Source organism: Hippocampus bargibanti, linkage group LG06 (genome assembly GCF_051943395.1).
Source record: "Hippocampus bargibanti isolate YZ-2025 linkage group LG06, ASM5194339v1, whole genome shotgun sequence".
Taxonomy (NCBI): domain Eukaryota; kingdom Metazoa; phylum Chordata; class Actinopteri; order Syngnathiformes; family Syngnathidae; genus Hippocampus; species Hippocampus bargibanti.
This window is the reverse complement of record NC_142739.1, coordinates 26,036,355-26,056,259: the sequence shown is the minus strand read 5'-3', so window position 1 is coordinate 26,056,259 and position 19,905 is coordinate 26,036,355. Positions and strand designations below refer to the sequence as shown.

Genomic DNA, 19,905 nt, shown 5'->3' with positions numbered 1-19,905 from the left:
GCATCAGTGAAAGGACGGTAGCCATGTAACGAAATCGGTTTCCTCAGCGAACTTTTTTAGTTCGCTGATGAAGCTTTTCGGATGAGGAGCGAAACGTCCGACACCTTCAAAGAAGTACAGATGTCGGCTGAAGAAACCTTTCATCAATGGACCACTCATGTGCAACTGAGAGCTTACACAGACTGTAACGAAATGTAGCAATAAATATTGGCGTGTCAGACGAACATATATTTGATGTTTTTTTCTCCCACAAGGGGGCTGGCTATTTTCTATGTTAGCGCTTTGTTACAGCTTCAGCTGTTGTTAATCCGCTATATAAATCAACATATATGTATTGTATTTTGTACATATGCCCCCATTTCAAGCTCAGATAACTCCAGACCCATATAACTTAGGAATTAACTCTTTTGTCTCTGATGAAAGAAGATAGGCTAAGGTTTCTTACGCTGTACTGAATCAACACACTGTGCCTCCTATTTGGAAAATATGAACGAACAAATACTTGTGTTTCTTAATAAGTTTGTTTTTATCATATGCTCGAGTTCCTTTATCTATTTGCTATATATTAGCTCTCTATTAGCTACCTATTTGCTGTCTATTAGCTAACAGGCTGGCTAGCTAGCTATCTGGCTGGCTATCTATTAGTTAGCTGGCTAGCTGTCTAGTCCTATTGGCTATCTATTACCTAGCTGGCTTTCTATCTATTTGAGTTACTTTTGGGTTGAGTGAACGCTGGCGCGTGTGGCTGCCGCTGCTCACCCACAGAAAAAAAACGTACCCTGTTACTGAAAAGTGACCACGAGAGTTTGGAAAGGCGCTTATAAATGAAATGTATTATTATTATTATTATTATTATTATTATTATTATTATTATTATTATTATTATTATTATTATTATTATTATTATTATTATTATTATTATAAAAGCGATGTCATCATAAATATACATTTCCTCATTTTGGAATTATTAAAGGCTTTGTGATTCTTTCGGAGTCTGATACACACTTTTAAAATGACAATTTTTTTTAAGAAGAGCAAAACATCCATTTAATAGTCAACTATTTGAACTTTCAGTCCTGAAAATCATTTAAATGCATTTGAATAAAAAGAAAAGCTTACCTTTGTAATTCAGAACGCTGAAGAGATCAAAAAGTTGATGATGTGCGAGTAAATAAGACCAAATTGGTCACCGGTGTGGCGTCGGCTGCCGTGATGTCAACTGTGGTGACATCGCCACATTTTGCAGCGCTACTTCTTCACCTCGCCACACCACAAACACTACAGACGAGAGGGTTAGCGCATCCCTTTGTCTTGTGTTTACTTTTGTTGTTTCTGCTTCACAAGGACTGAAGAAGTCAACAGCCGCAAAGGGCGCTTCGTAATAAAAGCCACTTACATCAGACTGGCACGACATTCGCACACTAGGCATGTAAATTTTTGCCCTATGACTCAAAACAAAACCAATGTAGTTTCGGTACTGAGATATACACACACACACGTTTTTGCAATACACTGAGGACAAGGTGTGTAAAGGATTTGACCCGTGGGAACCCAATATCAAACATGAATATATATATATATATATATTCTTTTTTATTAAACCCATAAATATATATATAATATAAGCTTTTGGCAAAATCGTGGGGACTTCACACACACACACACACACACACACACACACACACACACACACACACACACACACACACACACACACACACACACACACACACACACACACATACACACACACACACACACACACACACACACACACACACACACACACACACACACACACACACACACACACACACACACACACACACACACACACAATCTAATAGGACAAATTCAATATTCAAATGAGGGGGTTTACGCCCTTCAAAGAAAAAAAATCATTTAGGTGCTTGGTCCCATCAGGTTCTTTAGTGTCTGTGTGTGTTATGTGTGTTGATGCATATTAAAAAAAGACAAGTGTACCTGGTCAAGGTTGTGTGTGAATTATTTTCATATATTTAAATATACATTTAAATTTAGTCCCCATCACACATGGAATTTTTTTTCTGAAGTCCCCATATGGCACGGTCCAAAAATTACTTCATAAATTCTTATATTTAATGGTGTGTATGGGCTGATAAAGCTAATAAAGTGTGCATCCCTGATTTTTTTTATAGCTATAAGTCATTTTGAAGGGATGGTCCCCGGAAGTATGATCTGAAAAGTGGTCCCCAGAAAACATGAAAACGTGTGTGTGTGCTTGTGTGTGTGTGTGTGTGTGTTGACACATCTTTAAAAAAAGACATTCCAAAAAACATTGAATGGGCAAAATGGACAAAATGAATGAATCCGCTGGATCCGAACAGCAAGAAAGTTAGCCTCCATTGAATTGATGACGTCATATGTAGTAGACTTACCTTAAAGGTGACCGCCCCCCCCCCCCCGCCAAAGGCAATTAGAAGTCTGTTTGGTCACTGCAGTTTATTGACTACTTAGCTTTATATCGCTTACACCGAATCGAAAACTCAACGTGATACAAGTATTTCATTTTCCCAAAATTGTGGAAGGGACTTCCACTTCCTGCTTCATTAGTCATTCATTTCTGACAGGCAGTAACGTGTGTTTCTACGTGTGTTCTTAATAAGTAGTTTCCTAAAGTATTAACCTGCGTGTGTGTGTTTGTTTGTTTGTGTGTGTTTTATTTACCGGTATTTTTTTAATGTTCACACAAGCTCAAGGTGGAGTAATATGCAGTTACACTTTTACGCGACTAGATGTCACTGTCTGAACGTTGTTGCCTGCCTTCAGTCTCCCGGCCTCGTAAGTCACTCCTGTTTTTTTTGTTTTGTTTACTTTTTCTTTACTTTTTTTTGCCATAATTTGACAATTGAAGTCATTTGGTACGTATTTTTTTCACTTCAAGATTATATCTCCATTTTCATGACTACACAGGCGTTCAAAAGACGCGACCGCCGTTTGCCCCACCAAGGAAGACGATAGACGTCAGCGGCCTCCAGGAAATAGACGAGACCAAAATTCCTCGAAACGTCATCAAATCACGACGTTGTACGAAACAATAACTCCCACGTGAGTAAATAGACATACCTGTTAACCGGTACCCACTTTGTACTCTGAAAATAATACAAAGCCGGGAAATATTATGCTCAAATATAACTTAAGTTGATTTGTGACGTGCCAAAAGTTAATACATGTGTTGCAACCAAATCAAACAAACAATACATCAGTGGCAGGCCTTGCATATCACTCCTTGGCCTTCAGTAGTGCGCCATCGGAATCAATCGACTACTAGAGGGTGCCGTTGGCCGGGAAATAACTTGTGATTTAAAGAAACTTAAGAAATACTGTCATTAAACTGTTCGAATGTTTACTATGAACGTGTGGAATCATGATACCCTCATAAAATTGCAATATTATTTGCTATTTTTGCTAGTTTATGAGCTGTCCACCTGAATGATGTCCATCTATTTTTGAAAAGTCTGTCTTGAAAATGGCTTTAACAGTAAATCTCCAACCAAATCCATTTATTCTCTTCCTTCAGCCATTGTGGGTTGACAAAACCACTATTAAATCAACACAAAAATATATTTGTTTTTGCAGCTCGCTACAGATACAGTGTGCCAGCTCTGGGCAGTATGCTCTTATCACCTAGCGGCGAGTGATACTAGTCACTAGCCAATCATAGCGAACACGCTGACATTTCCAGCGCCTTCGAGCAGGCCTTGGGTTTCCAACTCGAACTCTGATTGGTTAAAGCAACAGTTTCATCGCCATTGATTGTTATGCTCCAGGGCCTGCAGAACTGATTGTGAAGGCGTCCAGGTAGATTTCTCACCATGGTAATAAATGGTGGCTGAAATGTGATTCGTTAAATGCTTAAATACGAAAACACACATCTGGAAGCAGCACAACAGGGGAAACGCAAAGAAAGAAAGCTGAAAGACAATTTGGAATTATTTTATAATAATTCATGGACAAAATATAATTCACATTAGTTTGTGATTCTGATATTTTTAGGCCAGCAGAGAAGGCCTTGCAGGAACTGACGGCCACCACTGCAATCCATGAATGAATAAATACAAGACAAATTATGACAAAAGTAACCCAAGTTCTGTATCTGCGGAAGACAATACTATTTTGTCCATTTTAACACCCACGCAAATGTTAACATTATTTATTTAAGTGTGTGTGTGTGTGTGTGTGTGTGTGTGTGTGTGTGTGTGTGTGTGTGTGTGTGTGTGTGTGCGCATAAACATGTTGTTTGTGACCTTTATGTCATTTCTCAGGAGGTGCTTGCACTGCTATGAGTACTGGCGAGTGTTGGTGAGGGTGTGTGCTGGGGAGGAATTGAGAAGGGGAGGGTGGGGTAGCTTTGTCCCTCTGGAGCACAGGTGTCAAAGTCAAGGCCCGCGGGCCAAATCCGGCCCGCCACATCATTTTTTTTCGGCCCGCGAAAGCAAATCAAACTTGTTAAATTCCATGATGATTGCTAAAATCTGAGCCAAAATTTCATATTTTTGGATGTCAACCACAATAAAAGTCATTATTCTTGACTTCAGATTTCATTCATTAATTTGCTGTGTGCTCTATATGTAATATTTGAAGGGATTTAAACATTCTAATGGGTTCCCCAAATTTATAACGGCCCTCGAGAGGAAACCATAACTACAATGTGGCCCAGGGCAAAAAATGACTTTGACACCCATGCTCTGGAGGGTTGTTGTGTGAAGGGGACATACAAACGGCCAAGCAAAGTGCTGGAGGCGACCGTGCTGTGAGCCGGATGAAGCCAGTACCGTTTACACATTCCAGGGTGGTGTGAGATACTGTGTCGAGAAGTGTTAATGGAAGAGGCGGCAACGAGCCACATGCAAGTAGATTTTTCAGGTGACACACATTATTATTTTTCAGTTTTTTCCTAGTCTGAGGAGGTCCAGAGTTTTTGTACATCAATACATTTCACAGCTTTTACTTTTACTCGAATCAATACAGGTAACATTAGAGTTACGACCGGTGCGAGTTACGACCACCCGTACTTATGACCACGACCGCCATCCCATTTTTTTTTTTTCAATACTACACCTGGCACCGCAACACGCAAGTAGCCGAACGCATACTACAAGCAGCAATTTGAAAGAGGATGGGTGTATGTGGGTGAAAGGATAAAAAGAACAAGATATTCTAAGCATAGTAAAAATGTAAAATTGAAAAAATGTAAAAATTCAGAAAAAAAATATTTTATTTTATGTCTGTCTGTCTGTCTGTCTGTCTGTATGTATGTATGTATGTATGTATGTATGTATGTATGTATGTATGTATGTATGTATGTATGTATGTATGTATGTATTTATTTTCCTTATCTCTGTTGTGGGGAAATAATGATTTAATGACAAATAATGTATTATTTACTGTAGTAATTATTATAAATACTGAAAAAAAGTAACACTAATCAATCTTTTAATGAATGCGCCTTTTAAAACTCTCAAGGTCATTTTACAGTCACAGGATAAGTTTTTCTGTGGGTGAGCAGCGGCAGCCACACGCAGCAGCGTTCATTCAACCTGGAAGTAACTCAAATAGATAGAAAGCTACCTAGCTAGCTAAGAGTTAGCTAATAATCACTCAACCCGGAAGTAACTCAAATAGATAGAAAGCTAACTAGCTAGCTAAGAGTTAGCTAATAATCACTAAACCCGGAAGTAACTCAAATAGATAGAAAGCTAGCTAGCTAGCTAAGAGTTAGCTAATAATCACTCAACCCGGAAGTAACTCAAATAGATAGAAAGCTAGCTCGCTAGCTAAGAGTTAGCTTCATATATATACTAGTTATGACCAAAGTTTCATTTCATTCGGACAAAAACAAAGAAACGGGGCCTAATTAGATTTGGGGCCCAATTTTTTTGGGTCACTCTGTGTGTTGGCAATAGTTGTACGCTTGTTTGTGGTTGTGGCGTCTGCAAATAAGGGTTTCAAGGTCCAGAGAGCGAATAAGGAAGAGGTAAATACAGGTTGGAAAGTGTTGAAGCGTAACATTTCTTTGGCTGGGCCGACATCCCCAGCACTCCTCTGCCCCTCTGTTGCCAGGCCAGGCAGCAGCAGCATCGGCAATTTGTGCGATTTCACAGCTCGCCGGATCCTTAAAACTCTTGACAGCCATGCGCTGGCGTGCCTCTGACAGGGCGGTGCCGGGATGCGGCTAGGGCAGTCAGTGGCCTTGTAGAGAGCTGGCGAGGGGGGATTTTGCGGATAAGGATGGCGGAGCAGGCTCGACTGGAATGTTGTAAATTGAAGACGTAAAAACAGTTGAAGGGGACATAACTTAAAAATGTAAGAAAAATGTATTCAAATCAATATACAATTATACCTCGGTTTACAAACCCCTTGGTTTATGAACTTTTCGGTTTACGAACATTAAATTCATAAAAATTTTACCTTGGCATACAAACTATTTTTCGGGATACACACGGAGCTGTCACAATGAGTGATGTGTTCAAGATCGAGCCCGTTCTCCAAACAAGAAAATGGCCGCCAACATTTTTTTGTCCTCTATTCCCCGCCCCCAGTCTTTGGTTAAAGCCATGTGATTGGTCAAGAACGCAGCAGTGAGGGGAGGCGGTTTAAACATTAAAGAGACAGGCAGACGACAGAGACAGAGTGACAAAATGGATAGAAAACTGTGAAATTTGGGCTCGTTTTAACTTTGATAGTTCAAAGGCAGAGTGTAGACTGCAAGGTTAAAAGTCCCATTAATCAGGCTCCACGAATAACCCACACTAGCCATCAGTTCAATTTGAAATGAAAAGACAAGCAAAGGAACCAGTTATTAATGCTGTTTCTAGTGTGTATGCTTGCATCTGTTGCTATTGCAATATCACAACTTCCAAAATGTACAACCCAGAGCTCCTTGAGACACTTTATGCAAAAACCTATCCATTCCATCAAACCATCAACGACCATCACAAAGGTCAACAAAACGACTTTATTATACGGTACAGTTTATTTCTTTAATTATAATACCATAGCACATTCTTTATACATAAAATAAGGTATATTTTGTGTAGTTTTAAGGCTTAGAAAATTTGAAAGTAGAAAATTATGTTTTATGGGGAGCTGGGAACGGATTATTCTCATTTTAATGGTTTCCTAATTTTTGGGATACACACTTTTTGCTCTGTCTGGGAACCAATGAAGTTTGTAAGCCAAGGTATCACTGTAATGTAGTACCGTTGTGGCGTTTTTCGGATGTGGTTTGAAGACGCTGGCCTGAAAATACAGTATATGCAATAAACAGAATAGTGTTTTACAACAATACTTAACCATACAGTATTTACAATTTCATCAAAGTGAAAGTCAGCTTTATTGTCAAATATGCTAATATGCATGCCATACAACACAGATGAAATTACTGCCCTCTCGGACCCAGCGTGCAAGGCACTTATAATGACTTTGGCAAACATAATGAACACGAAAACGGCAATTTGCAGAAAGAGAGAGAGAATTGAAAATATGACATAGAGCGCCATTCCCCAAACTTTTTTTTTCATGTATGAGTGCCATAAAACGCTGGCCATGGCCTCTGTCAATGTTTTTTTCTTTCCACAAGGGGGCAGTATTTCACTTTTTTCCACGTTAGCGCTTTGTTCCAGCTTCAGCTGTTATTAAAGCACTATACTGTATAAATCAATATTGCATTGTATTTTGGACAGCCACCCTCATTTCAAGGTCATATAACTCGAGACCCATATAATTTAGCAATTAACTCTTTTTTTTTTTATGAAAGAAGACAGTCTAAGGTTTCTAACGCCTTATTTAATGTTTATGTTGTCCTAAAACTCAATATTCTGTGGGTCCTGGAATTCGAGTGACAATGACAAAAACTCTGGCACTGGAGTGGACACATTTTTGCACATGGTCTGGCAGTGAATGAGTTAATGACACTGAAAAAAAAAAGTCTTATCCCGTGACTGTAAAGCACGGGTGTCAAAGTCAAAGCCCGCGGGCCAAATCCGGCCCGCCACATCATTTTTTTCGGCCCGCGAAAGCAAATCAAACTTGTTAAATTCCATGATGATTGCTAAAATCTGAGGCAAAATGTCATATTTTTGGATGTCAACCACAATAAAAGTCATTATTCTTGACTTCAGATTTGAAAACGAGTTATTCATTAATTTGCTGTGTGCTCTATATGTAATATTTGAAGGGATTTAAACATTCTAATGGGTTCCCCAAATTCATAACGGCCCTCGAGAGGAAACCATAACTACAATGTGGCCCGCGGCAAAAAATGACTTTGACATCCCTGCTGTAAAGTGTCCTTGAATGTTTTGAAAGGCGCTTCTAAATAAAATGTATAATAATTATTATTAGTAGTACTAGTATTGTATTTTATTTATGATAGTATCTATGCTTGTCTGTGACTGTAAAGTGTCCTTGAGAGCTTTGAAAGGCACTTAAGATAAAATGTATTTTTATTATTATTATTATTATTAGTAGTAGTAGAGCTCAGTGCTGCCAAACATATTGTGGCCGATTGCGGTACTACACTGAAGCCACTCAAATCTAAATTTAGATGCATCCCCCTTCAAAAAAAAGCATCAATTAGAAACCTGTGATGGAGCAGGAGTGCAAACATTGAGCTGTAAGGACTAGATGTCCTATTTCAAGGGCCACCGGTTGGGTGGGGGCGTTTGTTGAGTGCCCCTGAAGGATGATTTGGTACAAAGGAGAGCAGATAGCGACAGATCGTTCCCATTCAAGGGTTCTTGTGATAAGAAATGGCACCCGAGTGCTCAGTTTTGAGTGCGGGGTCAAGAGAGGGTTCGAAAGGAATGGAGGGTGTAAGTGTGTGGTGATGTTGGGGGTGTGGGGTGTGGGGGCAAGGGGGGGATCAGGACATCTGTTAGGGCTTTGGAGAGGTCAGCCACGGGACAGGAACCGGTCTTAATCCTCCCAGCTGGGCCCGCGGGAGAGGATTTGGACCCGTGCTCTCTGGCTGGCTGTCAAAGAGCCAAAATCACAACACAAGCTAATTGAGCTGCAGTGCCCACCCGCCTGCCCGCGTGGATACGGCGGCGCTGCCTTGTAAAGCCCTCGCAGCGGGAAAGCTATTTGCGGTATACCTGGATTGCGCACGAGTCATTCGAGTGTGTCATTTCCACATTGTGCTTAGATTTTTGCATCTTAAAACGCCACTGATGCTAAATATATGCAGTATGTTTCACTTTAGAGCAATGGTTGAAGGATCGGCGAGAGTTGTATTGTGGTCAGGTTGAGGTTAGGTTTTCTTATGACTCCTTGTTGTGACTCCTAAATTTTCGTATTTTTTAAATTTAAGTAATAATTTCTTTTGACATTCGATTCGACCTCATGCTGATTTTTATTGTTTTTAATCATTCAAGGAATTAGCTTAATTTTTTTTCTAATTTCCACCTAAAAAAAACAGTTTTTTTTCATCATCAAAAATTAACAATGAACCCAAACAGTAGTTAACTATAAATAAATTTAAAAAAACAATTACAAAATAATAACACATATTAAAAAAAAAATCTAAATACATGCAAATTATTTTTAAAGTGATGAAAAAGACAATTGATTAAAAAAATAAAAGAACTCTGTAAATTTATATTTTGTGTCATTTTAAGGCTTATTTAGTAGAAAATTATGTTTTATGGGGACCAGGGAACGGATTATTCTAATTTTTAATGGTTTCTTATGGGAAATAAATGTTCGGCAGACAAACATTTTGCCTTACACATACTTTCTGGGAACCACTTAAGTTCATAAACTGAGATATCACTGTACATCTTTTCATTTTATCCGCATGAGGTTGTATCAGGCTAGCTGCTAGCGTAATGCCAGCTAGCCATTAGCAGAAATTCATTTTCCGTTATTCTTCGATACAGACACAGGAAATAGTGCACATATTAAAAAAATATATAATCTAAATACATACAAATTATTTTTAAAGTGATGAAAAAGACAATTGATTAAAAAAAATAAAAGAACTGTAAATGCAAGAAAAAAAGATAATAATGCCTTCTCTTTAATCATAAAAATTAAAGAGAAGGCATACAAAAAATCTAAACCACATTAAAAAAATATTTCTTTAAAACGTTTGTGTAATAATTTATACTTTTCCTTGAAAAAACACTTTTTCATTGGATCATATCTTATCATGAAGAAAAATAAAAACTTAAAAAAATAATTTTAAACTAAAGATGTTCAGAAAAAATTATGTATTTATGTATTCATTCATCACATATTTATATATATTATATATTTAATATAATATATTATATATATTATATTTAAATGTATATAAATTATAAATTATACTAATTTATTATATTTAAATATTAAATTTTTTAAATTTATATGTAAATTTCTCCACTGCGAGACTAATAAACTAATAAAGGCAAATCCAATCCAATCCATGTTTATTTATTTATTTATTTATTTATTTATGTCTTTATTTATGTATTTATATATTTAAGTATGTATGTATGTATGTATGTATGTATGTATGTGTGTGTGTGTGTGTGTGTGTGTGTGTGTGTGTGTGTGTGTGTGTGTGTGTGTGTGTGTATTTATTTATTTTTTATTTATGTATTTATTCATTTTCCCCGTTGCTATCTATGTTGTGGGAAACAAAAACGATTTATTGACAAATAGCATATATTTTGTGTAATAATAATTATAAAAAAATTACAAATGAAAAAAATAACATGAATCAGTCTCTTAAATAAATGCCGTATGAATCTATATATATATGCAGGAGGTACTTATGGTTGTTTGACCCTAGCAAAGGTCCGTGCTTCTACTGATCTGAGAGCGCTGAGGTGAACGTCATTCACCCAGAGAGAGGCCAACCCCACCCCAGTCTTCTCCCCACCAAACGTTAAAATGCATGTCCAGAGAATGGGGGGGGGGGGGTCAAGTGAAGGTTCTTTCTGATCGGCCAACTGGAAAACTTCCAAGTTCGAAGGTCACGGATAAGCCGCACTATTGGCTGACCGATCGGACAAGTAAAATGAGTGCCCCACAACCCCACGCTGAGCCGCCCTTTATCGGCCACCCACGAAGCGTCAGATGAGACGCATGTGTGCGCATCTTATCGTTAGCTGTCGTCATCAAGTCCAATTGGCCGGGCCGCAAAAACAACTTCCGTTTCTCGTTTCCGTCCGTCCGCCGAGACTTGACGTTTCCATTAGCATTTTGTCAACGTTGACTTGACTGCCAATGTTTATGAATATTTATCTCGGAATCAAAATTGTAGCGGGTCAAAATTGTAGCTCATGAATTGAAAGCCCCCCCCCCCAAAAAAAAAAAAAAAGAGTAAACTAAAAATGAGAGATGAAGCAAGAGGACAGCAATTCCTTGTCAGGAACTCCTTCACAAACTGCCTTGCTCCAGAATCAAAACAATAGCTTCAGGATTCAGATTCTGAAAAGATCCTTTCTTGTTACTCCTCCAGTTATTTAGAATGTAATCACAGGGTCAAGAAAAACATTCGTGTTCGATTCAAAGAAAAGCATGCTAACCATTTACCCATCGTGGTCATGGGACCTTGATTTACCAATATACAGAGAGACCTCAACTTACGAACTTAATTGGTTCCCAGACAGTGTGTAAGGTGAAAAGTGTGTATTTCAAAAACATTTTCCCATAGGAAACCATTAAAATTGGAATAATCCATTCCCGGGTTTCCATAAAATATACTTTTCAACTAAATAAGCCTTAAAACTACACACAATATACCTTATTCTATGTATAATACATGTGCTATTGTATTGTAATGAAAGAAATACACTGCATTGTATCATAAAGTCACTTTATTTACATTTGTGATGGTCATTGATGGCTTGATGGAATGGCGTTGGAGGTCGAAGGTCAAAGGGAATTGCTGTTTGGAAAGATAGGCACATTACACGAGGACTGTAATTAAAGAAATGAACTGTGCTGTAAAATAAAGTTTTATTTACCTTTTTGATGGTCGTTGATGGCTTATGGAAGGAGAGTCACCTTCCATAAGGACTGTTGGTAACTTAACCTCTGGTGCTGTTCGGTTGTGTGCTTCCGCCGAAGATCACTCCGCCAGCCGTGGTGGGTGTGTATTATGAAAATAGTGCTTATTATAAGGTTTAATTTTCAGAAATTTGACGTTTGTAAGACGAAAAGTTTGTAAGATAAGGTGTTAGTAAGTTGAGGTATCTTGAAAATGGTAAGTAATCAAGCTTAGTCGCCAACAAAGTACCAAGCTAAGTAGCTAACAATCTGGCTAAAACAACTAACTACCGAACTCCATCAACCACCATTTAATAGCCTCACTTTTCCCACCAGGATTGTGGGTGAAGGCGCCTAATAAATGCCAGCATCCGTAAGCCGACTGCTGCGCGTAACACGCTCAGCCACCAAAGAACAAAATCAAAGCTTACGAGTGACATTTGGACAAACGCTTACGCAATGGCCGCCAAAAGCTTGGATGCCACATAAAAGGCTAACTTGAGGCTTTTCTGGCGCTGGTCGGGCAAACCAATTAGCCTTTCTTTGCGCTAATTTGCCACCTCTAGTTTGTGCCCGTACCAGGGGTTCACCGACACAAAACCGACCCTTGACCGGGCCACACCAGATCAGAGGGAGCAGATGGGAGCTTGGTAAGCTTACATTAAAGATGCCTAATCGCAAGAAGTGTGCGGGGGGCCGGTGATGTGGATTTACTGTATGAGGCTCACGGTTCTAATCATATTCTCATCATTAGCTATTTGTGAATAATAATCACCCCAAAATGAGGAAGAAAAAAAACATTAAAAAAAAATAAAATAACCAACCTTTTTGCAAACAAAGCAGCTAAATCACATTATCGCTCGCTAGCTAACTGACTAGCTCCTCGCCATTCCCCTTTCAACACAATCCGCATCCCGCTAATGCGCATCCAAGGTGCTAAGTCACTAACCGTGAAACCAAATAACAAGCCAGCTGTCATTTTCTTTTTGCCGATGCGTATGTGGAACTGCCGCGGCTTGGAATTGAAGCGGATTTACGTAGGACAGGAGATGTGAGACAGTCTCTTTTCATCAATGGATGCTACAGCTTCGTGTTTGCTTTCAACGTGTAGCTTGTAGCAGACGTGTACATTTCACCGTGACGCCCCTGATCTATCGGTGAAAAGGACACTTTGATCTGCTCCTCTTTCATCTAGAACTGCTTCATGCAACAAAGAGGGTGTAGAAAGTGCTGAATATTGAATGACTGTGTGTGCCTTTTGTGTGTATTTTTGTTGTTTTGACTTCAAAATAGCGGCACGAGAATGGCTGCCTTTACAGCAGGTTCTTCCTTTCCTTTCCTCTCACTTTCATCACTTTAGGGCTGTGAAATGTAAATTTCTCCACTACGAGATGAATCAAGGCGAATCCAATCCAATCCTACAAATCAACGTTAAACCGTCAGCCATTTATTCCCAAGGTTGCCCAGTTTGAAAACTGCGATTTTTATTTTGTTGACTAAGTAGCTAGCTGACTTACTGATACTGACTCAGTGGTTAGCTAACTCACCACCATTTTGATTTTCATCAAGGATTTCCTTTTTTTCGTTTGTTTGTTTGTTTTGTTTCGTTTTGTTTGCTAGCGCTATATAGTAGTGCTAACTAACCGATTGACTCATGGCTGCCATTTTGCTTTTACTTAAAGGGCAACCGACGTCACTTTTTTGTTTCCTAACTGACATCAGAACAACGTTTTATAGCATCTAAAATACCCAAAACACGCAGTATGATATTTTTATTCAAATGCAAAACACCAATAAAAATGACTTCAAGTGTCCAAAATCTGGAAAAAATTAAGCTGCGAATTGGCAATTCAGAAAGTCCCGCCCCCAGTTCGTGACGTCACGCCAAGACGTCTTGCATTGCTGGAGAATCAAAACAATGGCTTCAGATTCGGAGAATATGCCAAAAAAGAGGCACAAAATGATGACCTCCTGGGCCACCTCCGTTTCCACAGGCTGATAAATTCCTTATATAGAGCTTGGACGCCCTCTTCTGGTGGATTTTGGGTGCAACACAAAATTGTCAGACCAAACAATTACAGCAAAATACATTGACGTGATGGAAGGACTACTACATTGTGTCTTTTTTTTCGGTCAGGGGCGTTCCTTTAGTGACGTCACGTACGGACTCATCACCAACTCAAAAACAAGACTTCCTGAATATTCAGCGCGAGTCTTAAAACGTAAAATATAGCTATATGCGGTGGAATCTGTGTAAAATACGCTCAGTAGAAGTCATTTGAAGCCATTTTACAAATTATGGACACAACTTGTCCGGAGACTCGTCCGGTTGTCCTTTAAACTCAAGAAATGAAGGCAAAGCTCGATCATTGTTGTCTTTGGGTTGAGTCACGGGGGAGGAGGAAGAGGAGGAGGTCATTCATACATGAACTGTACATGACCCAGCAGGGAGGGTCAATGCGAGTGTTTGTTTGGGTTGGAGCAAGTTCGCCGTGGATGATGCATTCAATGAAATCAAGAGCATGGAAGGAAAAAGAAGGAGGTGAACAGATGGGGTGCGCGAGATGGATTGGGCCGGCGAACGGGCAGATGTTTATGGGCCATTATTTACAAGCTCTTTAATCTGGGCTATTTCCTTGCCCTTGGCAATGGATCGCGTGGCAGGTCGCGCTGCCTGAACCTGAACCCGCCGACAGTACCGTTCATCCATCTCCCCGGGACGGACGGACGGACGGCCCGGTACGTGAATGGAGGGAGGGATGGTTGTTAGCCAAGTGAAAGGACCAATTCCTCTTTTTTTTCCCATGTTTGAATAATGGCGTTGCCAAGAAACGGCAACATACTGTAGGACAAGGCCACAAAGGGCGTCTTTTCTATATAGCTAGCTCGCTATTAGCTATCTATTCGCTAGGCATTGGCTATCTATTCACTAGGTATTATCTATCTATTCGCTAGGTATTAGCTATCTAATTCGCTAGCTAATAGCTATCTATTCGCTATCTATTAGCTATCTATTAGCTAGCTAGTTAGCTATCTGAGTTACTTCTGGGTTGAGTTAACGCTGGCGCGTATGGCTGCCGCTGCTTACCCACAAGAAAAACATCCTGTGACTGTAAAGCGACCTTGAGAGTTTTGAAAGCCGCTGATAAATGAAATTATTATTATTATTATTATTATTATTATTACAGTAAAGTCTCGTTATATCGATATTCAAGGGAGTCCTTGGTTATATCGATATAACCGGGACTATCGATATATCCGACCCTGTTTGCATGTAATTTTCTCCGTGCGTGCATAGAAATAGTATCGATATAACCGGGACTATCGATATATCCGATATCAATATAACGAGACTTTACTGTATTATTATTATTATTATTATTATTATTATTATTATTATTATTATTATTATTTTTTTTATTATTATTATTATTATTATCTATTGTTGCTAAACGACAGTGAGGTTGAAAGAAGTTGGGGGACACATTTCCATCCAAAGCCTTGATTTCCATCCATCACTGATTAAAACTCCCCCTCCCCCCGCTCCCTTCACTCTTTTTCACTGACATGGTGACCTTCACCCCCAGACCTCCGCACGGCGGGGTCACTTAACCTTGAACCCAATTACAAGATAAGGTTACTTAAGTGTGACCCTCCATTTAATAGCAGAGGCTCTGAGGAGGAGGAGAGGGATAAAAAAAAAAAGCTGATACGGCTCTCGGTTAATTCGCCTTTGCCATAAAGAACGCAGCCCGTCGCCCCGCCGCTTCGATTTCTCATGCAAAGTGCGATTCAGCAATATGCTGTACTGATAAGATGGCCGCCCCACTGCCAGGTGCTTGAACCCACATGAATTTGTTTCTATTAAGCATCTGACTCATTATCAATACCGGGGATGAAAAGGTTACGTTCAAGTGAAGCTGATGTCATTGGCTACTTGGGGTCATTGCTTACCTCCTGGATCACTTTTGAAATATAGCAGCATGCATTTTTTTTTTAAATGATGGTTAAATCTTAAAGGACAACCGAAATCTCCGGACAAATTGTGTCCATAATTTGTAAAATGGCTTCAAATGACTTCTACTGAGCGTATTTTACCAAGATTCCACCGCATATAGCTATATTTTACGTTTTAAGACTCATGCTGAATATTCCGGAAGTTTTTGAGTTGGTGACGAGTCCGTACGTGACGTCACCGAAGGAACGCCCCTGACCGAAAAAAAAGGACACATTGTCGCAGTCCTTCCATCACGTCAATGCATTTTGCTGTACTTTGGTCTGACAACTTCATGTAGGACCAAAAAAAGGCAGAAGAGGGCGACAATATTCTGCGGGTTCTGGAATTCAAGTGACAATGACAAAAACCCTGGCACTGGAGTGGATAATTTTTTACACAACGTCTGACTGTTTAGAGAGTTAATGTCTGTTTAAATGTCTGCTGGATTTGCTGCGCATGGATCGGTAGCGCCTGCCTGAGGCGAGTCGCTGGAAAAGGTGGTGGGCAGGGTGCAAAGGGTCCAGCAGGATTTTTTGTGCTCTTATCTTGATTCTTGCAGTGAGAAATTTGTTCAAGCATTCTAAAAACAGGCATTTTGTCATTGCATTTGTATCATAATGAAATAAATAGCAGACGACTGTTATTAATTGTATTAATGCTGATTCTAAAATATGGCCCATAAAACTTTCTGATAAACAATTATTCATCTGCTTAATTAAAAATATGTAAAAAGTTTTTACGTTGTAATCTAGTAAATATGACATGACAGTACTTTTCCCCATTCATCCTTTCAAACATTTTCTACATTTAAGTTCACACGCAAGCAATGAATAGTCTTCGATGATACATTTTTTTCCTTCCCAATTTATTTCCATGAATAGACACAACGTTAATCCTTTTGCTTTAGATTCATGTCAGACATGTTGCGAAGATTAAGCCAAAATGTCATTTGGTGGTGGACGTGGTGGGAGATTTGGGAGAAAAAAAAAGTCGTTTGAATGGGAAACAATGACCTCCTTAAAATTAGCTTCAAATAAAATGGCACTTCTTGCCAAATAACACAAGTCTAGAGTTTATTTTCTCATCGTTTTGGGCCCGGTGGAGTAGCGAGCAGCTGTGTCTTGTCTTTTCTCTCCTAAGACACACACCCACAAAATTGAATGAAAATAATTACTTGCGTCTTCATCACTGATTATTCATATGCATTGTTTAATTCCAAGGGTATCCTCAAGGGGGTGTCCCATTGTTTTAAAGGACAACCGACGTCACATTTTTGTTTCTTAACTGACATCAGAAAAACGTTTTATAGCATCTAAAATACCCAAAACACACAGTATGATATTTTTATTCAAATGCTAAACACCAATAAAAATGACTTAAAGTGTCCAAAATCTGCAAAAAATTGAGCTTCGAATTGGGCATTTTCAGAAAGTCCCGCCCCCTGTTGGTGACGTCACGCCAAGACGTCTTGCATTGCTGGAGAATCCAAACAATGGCTTCAGATTTGGAGAATATGCTTTCTTGTTACACATCCAGTTATGAATATGATTCAAATAGTTCTGAAGAGCAAAGCATACATGTTTGCAATCGATTAAATAATTTATTCCATGCCATTTTGAGGCAACATTGGGGGAGGAATCGATCACCAGAAAAGAGGCACAAAATGGCGACCTCCTGTGGCCACCTCCGTTTCCACAGGCTGATAAATTCCTGATATGGAGCTTGGACGCCCTCCTCTGGCGGCTTTTGGGTGCAACACGGTTGTCAGACCAAACATGTACAGCAAAATACATTGACGTGATGGAAGGACTGCTACAATGTGTCTTTTTTTTGGTTAGGGGCGTTCCTTTAGTGACGTCACGTGCGGACTCGTCACCAACTCAAAAACAAGACTTCCGGAATATTCAGAGCGAGTCTTAAAACGTAAAATATAGCTATATGCGGTGGAATCTTATTAAAATACGCTCAGTAGAAGTCATTTGAAGCCATTTTACAAATTATGGACACAACTTGTCTGGAGACTTGTCCGGTTGTCCTTTAAATGTCATCCCACCTTATTTTATTGATCTAGCTAAAAAATAAATGCTAAAAGTTTTAATATGGTCACCAGATTCCCGCAAAAGATCAGCTGAGCGCTCAAAAGAGATGGAAGGCATGAGGTTGTCCAGTGCACGTGTGTATGCATGTGCGGGAGAGGGGGAACGGGGGGTGCAGGGGGGGTTGCTGGTATGAAAGCTTGCAAGTAAGAGAATGAATCTGCACCGGCCGTGGCCCGCTGACCGCCCGTTGAACTTCAATTTGAACTCCAGGTGAACCTTAAACTCTACGATCTATACTCATGCATCTCCCAAAGCGAGCTGAACCACTGTAGCAAGCACGTGGGAGTGATGCCAACACACACATGCACACACAAACACACACGCACACACACACACACACACACACACACACACACACACACACACACACATGCACACACACACAAACACATGCACACACTTGCACACATGCACTTCCACTCATATGCACAGGACATTTACATTAGTATCACACTTCATACATGTCCAATATTTGGACCTATATTTTGAAAAATACAGACACAAAATACTACGACTACTACTACTACTACTACTACTACTACTACTACTACTACTAATAATAATAATAATACTACTAATAATAATAATAATAATAATAATAATAATAATACATTTAATTTCTAAGCGTTTTTCAAAACTTTCAAGGACACTTTGCAGTCAAGGCTAATAAAGGCTAAACTAATCTAATCTAATTCAAAAGTGGGGTGGTTTAACTCATTCACTGCCAGACGATGTGCAAAAATGTGTCCACTCCAGTGCCAGGGTTTTTGTCATTTTCACTCAAATTGCAGGACCCACTGACTATTGAGTTTTAAAACTACATCAACATTCAATGTAGCATAAGAAACCTCCCCACCTATTTAAAATCACATTTTCCGTGTAGCTTTTTCTCTTGTTTCTATTTATAATTGTATTTTATTTATTGTAATCTATTTGTGATTGTATTTTATTTAATATAGTACCTATGCCTATCTGTGACTGTAAAGTGTCCTTGAGAGCTTTGAAAGGCGCTTAAAATGAAATATATTATTATTATTATTATTATTATTATTATTATTATTATTATTATTATTATTATTATTATTTTAAAAAGAGTTAATTCCTAAGTTATATGAGTCTGGAATTATCTGAGCTTGAAATCGGCGCGGCTATCCAAAATATAATTCACTACATACAGATTGATTTATATGGCGCTTTAATAACAGCTGAAGCTGTATCAAAGTGCTAATATGGACAAAAGGCAAATACTGCCCCCTTATGGAAGGGATAAACATTGATGGAGGTCTGACCAGCCGTTTGTCGGTTTATGCTGTAAACATTTTTTTCCTAGACTTGGAACAGATTAAACATTTTTACATTGATTATAATGGAAAGTGACGTTTTGGTTTTCGGACAAATCTGTTTCCGAACAGATTTCTGGAATGGATTATGTTCGCTAACCGAGGGATCCTCATCAAGTCTGCGAGCTTAATGCACACTCAAAGATAAAATCCCGAACGCTGTCGAAAGGTCAAAGGAAATTAACTTTGTTTATAAATCTTCTTACAACTTTCACTTTGACATGTGGCGCAGCAACACATACACAGAGAGGGAAGCCACTTTGAGTTCACCGTTCCGGTTGGAAGCGCTCTTAAAAAAAACTTTGGATCGGTTGATTGATTTCCATCTCCGTGATTTCCAAATGAAAAGTAAAATAGTCATTCTTCTTCAACCAGTAAATAAAACCCCGACCGCCTCTCACGATAGGCAGCGATGTCAGAAGCATGACCCTCAATGACCCAACTGTCA

At 39.1% G+C, this 19,905-nt stretch overlaps 1 protein-coding gene across 2 annotated transcripts in view; it reads right to left on the bottom strand.

The window, feature by feature from the left end:
- The window catches only part of il21r.1 (interleukin 21 receptor, tandem duplicate 1), a 12,862-nt gene extending 11,616 nt beyond the window's left edge, over positions 1-1,246 (bottom strand). The window contains exons 1-2 of one of the 2 annotated variants that reach the window (XM_088998870.1): positions 1,120-1,246; positions 1-104 (exon numbers count right to left, since the gene is read on the bottom strand). The exon at positions 1-104 is cut by the window's left edge and continues 30 nt beyond it. In XM_088998870.1, coding sequence (XP_088854996.1) covers positions 1-25 — 25 coding nt within the window. In that variant the 5' untranslated portion in view covers positions 26-104; positions 1,120-1,246. Of the gene's footprint in view, positions 168-1,119 lie in introns of those variants that run through there. The other variant, XM_088998871.1, reaches the window with a different exon arrangement.
- Between the last annotated feature and the right edge of the window lie 18,659 nt (positions 1,247-19,905).